Source organism: Limulus polyphemus, unplaced genomic scaffold (assembly GCF_000517525.1).
Source record: "Limulus polyphemus unplaced genomic scaffold, Limulus_polyphemus-2.1.2 Scaffold1989, whole genome shotgun sequence".
Classification (NCBI taxonomy): Eukaryota; Metazoa; Arthropoda; class Merostomata; order Xiphosura; family Limulidae; genus Limulus; species Limulus polyphemus.
The window spans coordinates 14,435-25,216 of record NW_013667599.1 but is presented as its reverse complement, the minus strand read 5'-3'; the positions used below and the strand labels follow the sequence as shown (position 1 = coordinate 25,216).

Genomic DNA, 10,782 nt, shown 5'->3' with positions numbered 1-10,782 from the left:
GTCACTTGACATCAAGGCTTACATGTCATTGGCTCGTTTCTTGTGACTTTCATGAACTGGTCACGTAACATCAAAGTTTGTTTGTCATTGGCCCATTTCTTGTGACTTTCATGAGCTAGACACTTGTTATCAGAGCTTACTTCTATTGGTTCCCATGAACTAATTTCAAGATAAAATTGTGTGTATTTTGGTTACCGGACATCTGTGTAATGTTTTCGTGTGAAATTATCATGTGTGGTTTAGTGTAAGCCACAATGGATGACCTACGTTTGATTTTACTACATTTTCATGCACTGGAAGGTTTGATTAAATCAACATGCTGAAATGATCCGCATTGAGTAGTGAATTCCTAATGATTCAACATAAATTTACCAAATTTTATAAATAAAAAAAGATTATTTATGGTATAAAATCTCGCATTTTCAAACAGGGTAAAAGTCTTTTTTTATTTAATCATCCACTTTCTGTATTTCAAATATAAACTACAGATATGTAATAGTTTCATTTAATCAAATTCTACATTATTCATGGATGTGATCCTGATATACCTAGAGTGTACCTGTAAATATTTCAAGGGGATCATCCCCCCACTAATTTTATTCAACTTATCTCCTCCTAAACGTAAATATTTTCTGATTTTTTGTAATATGCACAGTATTACTGAAGTATATTATCAGACATATTTGATGCAAAACGAAAGGACTTTTAATCTCAGAACAAAGGTACAATGCAATATTCGACCAAGATTAGTACAAATATATTTCCGGATGAACTTTAATGAAATAGTTGAGCATCAGTCATATTCCAATGATTGTGATATGAATGAAAATAAATCAAAGATGAACATCAGTAGCCTGTAAATATTTTCCAGATGGTTCATATCCTCAAAGGACAAGAGTTAAAACAGGGTTATACAAGAGTGAAAACAAAGTTATAAACCAAGACGTAATTACACTATATTTAGCTCTTGCTGAGGCTCAAGATATTTGGTCAAAATTACGTAATTTAACTTGTTGTTTTGTCATATAAAAAAAAAGAAGATTTTATTATTAAGATAGTTAGTAGATGGCGCTAACTCCATGATGCGTAATACACTATATTAAGAAACTTCACTAAAAACAATGCGAAACAGGTATAGTAAACACACTTTGATTAAGCATTTTTCATGTTTGTATTTTTAAGATTATTCTTTTTTGTTATACAAATGTACTGAAACTTCTGCTCGTATATTTAATTGTTTAATTGGCTGATTATTTTTCTTTTAGAGCAAAGCCACATTGAGCTAACTGCTGTGTCAGCCGAATTTTAGCGTTGCAAGTCCGTGAACTTACCGGGAGACTAACTGACTGATTTGAATAAATTTCATTTGTACCATTCATATTTTCCTTTTCTTTCTGGCATAACAGACGTGAAGTTATTAAGTGTTACAGTCAACATGAAATGATTTATTGATATTGAGTTTCTAAATATTATGAATTTCATTTTTATTTCTATTTCGGGAAAAGATTGTAATAAAGAGTTTAGTAAAGAAAAACACAATTTCATAATTAAACTGAAATAAAACACAGAAAAATTAAATAGATTGTTTGAAAGTGAGGTATATATAAACAGAAGTTAAAACATAACCCTGTCACACAACGGTTTGTTTGTTTTGAATTTCGCGCAAAGCTACACGAGGGCTATCTGCGCTAGCCGTCCCTAATTTAGCAGTGTAAGACTAGAGGGAAGGCAGCTAGTCATCACCACCCACCGCCAACTCTTCGGCTACTCTTTTACCAAGGAATAGTGGGATTGACCGTAACATTATAACGCCCCCACGGCTGAAAGGGTGAGCATGTTTGGTGTGACGGGGATCCGAACCCGTCACACAACGGAGAATATGATAGGTAACTAGTGTGGATTATTACCACGAGTTGCATAATTAACTATAAACTTTATTAACAAGGTCTAAGTATAACTAATTCTATTTGTTTAAAGACATTTATGAAATTAATGAAAACTTCAATTATTTTGGAGTCCATGCATTAGTTTTTTATTTCAGAAATGATAGAGGCAACAAGAGTTATAGACAAATGGATTTTAACACTAGTGTTTTTACAACTTGTCCAGCATGTTTTAACCTTTTTTTTTTCCTGGTCATCCCTGTGCTCTGTAAAGTTTTTTCTAAGAAGATTAGCTAAGCCTATCTTCTACGGAACTTCTTACTATACGTGTTGTTGTGAAGTTAAACATCTATGATTTTATATATATATATAAAACTCTTTGTTCACTGCAAACAAAAAAAATTTATACTTGTCAATTCAAATTATTATTTTCGAGATTTTTTGTTAAAAAACAACAACTTCCATTATTGGAACTTTTCTAGTATTATGGTGTAAAAAAGAGACACCAGAGGTAAATAAGATTTGAAATGCTTGTTTGTTGTTTGGCACAAATGGGCTGCTTGTGGTGTAGTCACCATGAGTATTAACACCCGACTTTTAGTCATATAAGCCCTCAAACATACCACTGAACCGCTTGGGGGCGATTTGAAATGTATATCTCCGGTCTCCAGTGGTTAGATTAGGATTTTGAAGGAGATGGAGCTCCCTTTTGTAATTCAATTTCCAGTAGCAGGATGGATCGTAGTGTGGTACAGCAGAGCATTTTCCCCTCCAATCAGAAGACAGGAACGCTAATTGCTTGAATTCTCAAGAGACGTTCGGCCCCTGCCTGTATTTTAAGGATAGTGCAGCGTTGAATACTGTAAATGTGGATAACTAATTACTGTGGGGGTTCCATATACATTTCTCAAAAAAAATGGGCTTTGGTCAATTCTTTACACCTAGTGTTGTAACAGGAAGAAACGTTAAGTTACTCAATAACTGGGTTTGGTCAATTATTTACACCTAGTGTTGTAACAGGAAGAAACGTTAAGCTACTCAATAAATGGGTTTTGGTCAATTATTTACATCTAGTGTTGTAGCAGGATGAAACATAAAATTACTCCATATTGTGCAATATCTGGACCCCATCGGTAGCAAATGGGATAAAAATAAGGCGGGTAGTTAAGGGTTAAGAAATTCGATGACATTTTGATGTGGTAAGTTACTACATTTTAAGGTAGATTTATAAGTGGGAGGGTTGATATATATCATTCTCTGAGGGAAATATTCACACATTGAATGATGTAAGGCCAAAGGATACAAAAGGAAGTGGCCCTCTGGTAGAGCGCTGGATTTTGGATCTGGCAAGCCGGATTTGAATCCGTGCGATACCATAAAATATTTCCCGCACTTTAAGCAGTGGATGAATTATAAGAGTGGCAGTCAATCCATTAGTGTGGATGGTGGGTTGTAGGGTGCTGCTTTCTGGCTGCCTTCCCTCTGGTCAGTAGTTCAAAATTAAGGACGGTGGCAGGTAGCCTCAGTAGTTCATGAATACAAACACACATTCTGAAGAAGGGATTCTTCAATGTACTCTTTGGAAGCCGAAAATGAAGACTATTGTTACGAAAGAGAGCCTTTTGACCCTCCGATCAGAAAGAAAAGAAGATGGTTGCTGGGGTATATCTTAAGTGTTTTCACGTGTGTAGGTTCTGTGTATTGCTTCATAAAAATGTGAAATGAAAGACTGACTGTGAGATATAGTGATATTTCAAATGACTTTCACTCTAAGATTAACTTATCTATTTATTCAGTCGGACAATGAGCAACCACTGGGTTAAAAAGCATACCCATCTTTTTTATAGGTAGAGTATGTAATAAGTTATACAGTTTGAAAATATGTGTGTTACGGCTTGACAATAATGTTGATATTATACCTATCCACGTTTCTTGTGTAACAGTGTGTATAATAATGTTGATAAGATACCTATCCACGTTTTTTGTGTAACAGTGTGTATAATAATGTTGATAAGATACCTATCCACGTTTTTTGTGTAACAGTGTGTATAATAATGTTGATAATATACCCATCCACGTTTCTTGTGTAACAGTGTGTATAATAATGTTTTTACAATGAAGTTTTTTTCCGTCTTTTTATGAGGTATAGTGTATAATATCTCGCATTAGACTATTGCTCTGCCCATCAAAGGTGTCTCTAGTTACCTAGCATATGTATATGAGTGTGTGGGGAGGGGGTATAGTTCCTAGTAAGTACCATTAAAAGATAATAAACAAGGATTTTAAGTTGACGAAGAATCAAAAGCTTCCAGCGACACCTCAAAATCAATGTTTATTTTAAAGAGAAATAAATAAAGTGGAACCATAACAATCCCAACAGTTGGACCTTCAATGAGTATCTCTGGTATTCAAAGCCTGTATTCACGTATAGTAGAGGGTTTGTCACATGTGTGGTCTACTTGAAGTTTGCTCTACTGGACACTGCGATATACGTTAATAATACGTAATAATGGTCATCAGAACTGTTCATTCCCTGCAGATAAACTGAAGGAATTTTTTTTTTTATATTAATAGTCTTTTGTAAGAATCACAAGCTTGACGTTACTATTGATACATTTCGATTGGATGTGAAGTTACCACGTGTAAAGTTTAACGTCAGGAATTACCATGTGTAGAGATTAACGTCAGGAATTACCATGTGTAGAGATTAACCCCAGGAGTTACCGTGTGTAGAGATTAACGTCGGGGAATTACCATGTGTAGAGATTAACACCAGGAGTTACAGTGTGTAAAGTTTAACGTCAGGAGTTGTCACATGTAGAGATTAACGTCAGAGAATTACCATGTGTAGAGATTAACACCAGGAGTTACCATGTGTAAAGTTTAACGTCAGGAGTTGTCATATGTAGAGATTAACGTCAGAGAATTACCACGTGTAGAGATTAACACCAGGAGTTACCATGTGTAAAGTTTAACGTCAGGAGTTGTCACATGGAGAGATTAACGTCAGAGAATTACCATGTGTAGAGATTAACACCAGGAGTTACCATGTGTAGAGTTTAACGTCAGGAGTTGCCATGTGTAAAGATTAACATTATAAATTACCATGTGTAAAGATTAACGTCAAGAGTTACCATGTGTAGAGATTAACATGAATAGTTGACATGCGTATAGATTAACTAAAACGTTTTATAAAAATATTATAAGGACGTCTCAGGATATTTCATCGTTTAAGAAACAGACATAAATAGTAAAGTTTCATACCAAATTTCAAATTGAAATGGATTTGGTTAAAGTGGAAATCGGTTGAGCTGTCGAAGTGCAAACGAATTTTCTACATTTTTCATTTTCATTTGTCATAAAACTTCATTAAGTTTCGATTTTATTTTACAGAATGTGGTGAGCTGGCGAAGTTCAATTTGTTAATTCGTTATTAAACGTGTCAGCATACTTCGGAGGGTGTATCGTCCCACAGTTCCCAATTTTCGTCATCACCATCTTCAAACACTGCATTTATTCTTCTGTGGTTTCTTCTTCAATAACCATTACTGTTGTTATAGTATCTTTAAAGCAAACACTATCACGTTGGCTGGTCTTACTTTGTCACGTTTATACCTCAGGTCATCCGTGGTTTCGTGGAATAATGAAAGAACGTAGCACTTGGATAGTGCAATATACTTTTAGTGTTTTTTTGCGTTATTATAAAGAAGAGAGCTGGCAAGATATCAGTACAGACTTTAAGGAACTAACTTGTCTCAGATATACAGTCTTGGAGGAAAGAAACGAAACTTGTATAGCCTGTCTACATGGAAAATCGGGAAACAGACCCGGACTGTGAGGAGTTCACTTTACTGGAATACTTTACTCAAGCTTAGGGAGCTTTAGGTGATTTAATATGAAAACTGTGAGGAGTTCACTTTTCTGGAATATGTAGGTTCAGAACTCAAGCTTAGGGAGCTTTAGGTGATTTAATGTTTCAACTCAGAACTAAAATTTAAGAGTTTAACGTGAATGACCAGATCTGAAGATTGGATATCTTCTTGCTATGATAGAATATTTAGATGCTAGACACGATAGAACTTAGTGAAACATCTAAACTCAAAACTAAAGCTTGGGGAGGTTAAAACGATTAAATATATAGACTCATTTGAAGTCTAGGGATCAATTAACATGGATCTGAAGCTAATTATCTGAATAGATAATTAAGACTTGGGCTTTAATATGAAGCTTTGAGTTTAATGTGCATCATAGATAATTAAGACTTGGGCTTTAATATGAAGGTTTGAGTTTAATGTGCATCATAGATAATTAAGACTTGGGCTTTAATATGAAGCTTTGAGTTTAATGTGCATCATAGATAATTAAGACTTGAGCTTTAATATGAAGCTTTGAGTTTAATGTGCATCATAGATAATTAAGACTTGGGCTTTAATATGAAGCTTTGAGTTTAATGTGCATCATAGATAATTAAGACTTGAACTTTAATATGAAGGTTTGAGTTTAATGTGCATCATAAATAATTAAGACTTCAACTTTAATATGAAGGTTTGAGTTTAATGTGCATCCATAGATAATTAAGACTTGGGCTTTAATATGACGGTTTGAGTTTAATGTGCATCATAGATAATTAAGACTTCAACTTTAATATGATGGTTTGAGTTTAATGTGCATCATAGATAATTAAGACTTGGGCTTTAATATGAAGGTTTGAGTTTAATGTGCATCATAGATAATTAAGACTTGAGCTTTAATATGAAGGTTTGAGTTTAATGTGCATCATAGATAATTAAGACTTCAACTTTAATATGACGGTTTGAGTTTAATGTGCCTCTTATATAGACAAGTAACCGAGTCATGAGAAACATTCAGTATATATTCTACTTCATATTGATACAGATGATATTTACTGTGAAATTTATTAGAAAACAAACAACTCTTAGATCTCGATATTTTGAACAGTTTGGTCATAAGGAACTAGTATAGATATAAACCGTGACACGTTAGGACATTGTGGTCATATCTACATAGCTAGGACATTATACATAAAGCATTCTAAATGAGGTCCGCGATAGTAAAATTCGGATTTCCATATAATAGTTTAGAATCGAAAAAGAAAACAAATGACACCACGTTCGATTAGACGAAAATAATTTTTTATTTGAAAATGTCATTAATTTATATAATTTTTATACCAGAGCCACTTTTACTCACTGTAGGATCAGCTTACGCAGATAGTCATATACGAAGATCCAGGAGAACAAATGTTTAGGGTACCCTTTGTCTTGTTGTTGTCACCCAAATGTATCGGTCCCCCCCTCCTCCCGAAAACAAATAAAAGACACAAAACATACAAGTTTAATATTAAATAGATTTCCCAAACGACCAGAAGTGGCATCACAGAACACAGAAAGTGGTGAAACAAAATGTGATTTAAAACATCGACACGGGAACTAAAATCAGTGACTTTTTGTTTCTCTTTGAAAATTCTGCAGTGGACTTTAGCCAACTTCTAAAGAAAGTCTATTAAAGAAAACTCTACATTTTTAAAATAAAATTGAATTATTATATACATACATATGTAGAAAGAATTACCGCATACACATGGCTAGGATTTTCGAATAATAACAATTCAGGACATGCTATTGAAAAAGTTTTTTTTTTGGACTGGAGAGAATGTAAAGAATAATTCAAAGGACTCGAACACGTGGAAAAAGTAAATAAACTCGTAAATCGATAAGCCGTTTTCTCAGCATTTTTGTTGGGTTTTGCATATGCAACGAAAGTTCGAGTTGCTTTTTGGAACTATTTAAAACGCCAGCTGTGAGTAAGCTAGGAGTGAAGAAATCGATAATCTTTCAAATCTGTAAACATATGCACGAAGATATTCCCGCCATTCCATTATGTAAAGTCTAGTCATTTTTTTTTCTTTGAACTCGTTTTTTTATTCTCAACCTTTTGGTTCTAAAGAATAAAAAATAAAGTACAGAAGAAGAACAAATCATAATAGCTGAACAGTTATCCCAAAAGATCGAGGCGATAGCGGGAAGAGTGCCGGTCGTTAGGGCGCAGGGATGAAACAAGTAATCCATATTTAGCTTCTGACAAACAGTTAAATATTTTTGGTGCTATTTCTTTAAAAGAAAATGGTAGGTCTTGAGTCATTTATCACACTATCGAGAGTTGCACTTTCAAGGTGGCGTCATAAATCAAAGAAAAAAAAACAAAGCGTGGGAAAATGACGCAAGGAAACTTTTCTGTTAAAGCTTTTAATCCAACAGATGTCATTCACCATACATTGACATAAACATTAATTTTGTGAACTACACTTTTTTAACTCCTTCCTGAAGCTGCTACAGTGATAGAAAGGAAGGACAGAAAATTCCAGCTCTTGGAAAACGAAAAAAACTCGATTAAAAAAAATACTGAACTTAATGAAATGTGGTTTCTAAAAGTGGCAGGATGGGGGTAAAAAATTGTTTGTTTGCTGAACTTCGCGCAAAACTGTTCGAGGGCTACTCTTTATCAACGAACAGTTGGTTTGATCTTCACGTTATAATGCCCCCACGGATGATTGTTTGTTTTTGGGATTTCGCGCAAAGCTACACGAGGGCTATCTGCGCTAGCCGTCCCTAATTTAGCAGTGTAAGACTAGAGGGAAGGCAGCTAGTCATCACCACCCACCGCCAACTCTTGGGCTACTCTTTTACCAACGAATAGTGGGATTGACCGTCACATTATAACGCCCCCACGGGCCTTCATGTAAATCTTAAATTTTAACACTTTATTGAATATTTTGATCTTATTTTGAGAATTAATAATAACTTAATAAGATTTAGAAAATGTTTAATTTTCAGAATATAACAACCGATCATCATACAAGCGTACTACTAAACGTATAAAGTACGTATCTGATACGTATACATATCAGTATAACATTTTAATAGAATAATGGCGAGATTTCCTACGTTGTTTATAAATTAGGCTTAAGTGAATCAGCTCGTTTTCACTGTGCTGCAAAAATTGTCAGCCGCAAAGTTCTGCTGCGAAGCCATACACGCATGTAAACGGCCTTGACAACCGAACAACATTGATGCGATTTGTTTTAATGCTACATGATATGCTTTCGGCCAGTTCATACTATAGAGATAGAATAATTACTTTTGTGAGACATTTCTATCTTACTGGAGGTATACTGATGTACTTCTGAGTTAATAGTTGAAACAAAAGTTAAGTATTCAAGTCTATAGTTTACGATCAACAAAAAGTAGCCTACAAGCAGTTGGTATGATAAAATAATTACACTTTTTAATGTTTGATAACATAATGTAACGTTTAAGTTTGTTTGTTTGTTTTAGAACACACTTTTTTAATGTTTAATAACATAATGTAACGTTTAAACGTGTTTATTTGTTTTAGAGCTCAGCCGAATTGGGCTATCTGTTGTGTCTACCGAGAGGAATTGAGCCTCGTATCTTAGCGTTCTAAATGCATAAACTTACCGCTTTCCCACCGGGGGACAATAACGTTTAAAAAACACGACATTGTCTTAGTTCCTTAACCTCGCTGTACTTTCCAGGATGACTTGGCACCCGTTTGATGCTTTCCAAGGAAAGTCGTACAACTTTCCTCGTGAGATAATGAAGCAAGAAGTCAGGAGGAAATGTGATACAATTCTGGATTTAAAGAGCTGATTTCAGGTAAATATATATACACACATGAGTGTGGGTGTGTAAATACACACTTCTCAACTTTATTTACACAATTTCTTTGTCGCAAGTACTTCTTAAACAATAGAAAAACATTGTAACATTAACATTGTACAAACATGAAATTTCCTAAAAAGCAACACTCGTAAAACTCCAAATACTAATCCAAGGAAAAAAATTAAAGATAAGACCAATTAGTTTCGAAGCTTGTGAAACGAATCTTGTTGTCTTTGCTCGAAACGTATATCAACTCACCAGGCACGACGAGCTTTTCAAGGATTTCCAAATTAACGATTTATTGTTCGCAAACCTGGGTCTGTGGAACAAATTTTTAGATCACACAAATATATATACACGGTTTTTCTACACACAAACACACGATGATTGGATAGTTTTTTTTATTCCCTCGGTAATAAATAGCACAGCCAACTACTTTGGGTTAAAAACACTCTTAAGATTTTCTTTCTTTTTTTTTTAGGAATATCAAGAATAATGAGACTTTACAATACCCCACAAGCTGTCGAATGACCCCCAGACAGGTTAGTTCTTTCCTTCTACTTGCTCGGTCAGTGAGTTACTCGTGCACCCGCTGTTTCCATACGCAAGGCTGAGCGCAGATGTCGGATCTTCCGAGCCACGTGTCCCGGCAGGCGAAGAGTGGATAGAACCGAAACCTGGAGTTATGTAGGGGGTACTCAGAAAGGGGCTAAAGGCATGACTTGTGGTGAGATAATGTGGGGGCCAAATCCCCTGACGCTGAGCGATCTTCATCCTTGTGGTCATTTGCTTTTTCCACTTTGTTCTGTAGAAAAATGAAAGTTAAATCAACGAGTCTACTTTTACAAAATATATCGTGAAACAAGTTACTACAGTATCAACAATTATTAATAGTAATAACTGACTTTAGAAATTCGTTAAAGACAAGATTTTCTGGAAGTGTTAAAATAAACAGTTTGACCTGCGAATTACGTCCTTATTCTAAATGAAGTCACATTTCTAAGGAATATATTATTTTGTGTTTTATTTATGACACAACATGATTTAATATGCTTCGAAAGTTACTTCTGTTCTTCACCTTTGAACCAATATTATCATGATTTAGAAAACGTCCACAGCCGTGTGGTGTGTTACGATGATATCATGGTTTACACAACTTGGTACCTGTGGGTATAACATCCATCGTTCATATATGT

At 34.7% G+C, this 10,782-nt stretch overlaps 1 protein-coding gene across 1 annotated transcript in view; it reads right to left on the bottom strand.

Annotated features, from left to right (window-relative positions):
• Nucleotides 1-10,129: 10,129 nt before the first annotated feature.
• LOC111087300 (barH-like 2 homeobox protein) overlaps nt 10,130-10,782 on the bottom strand; it is a 7,459-nt gene continuing 6,806 nt past the window's right edge. Inside the window, exon 4 of the mRNA XM_022393501.1 lies at nt 10,130-10,391. Within this exon, the coding sequence (XP_022249209.1) occupies nt 10,130-10,391 (262 nt within the window). The remainder of the gene's footprint in view (nt 10,392-10,782) is intronic.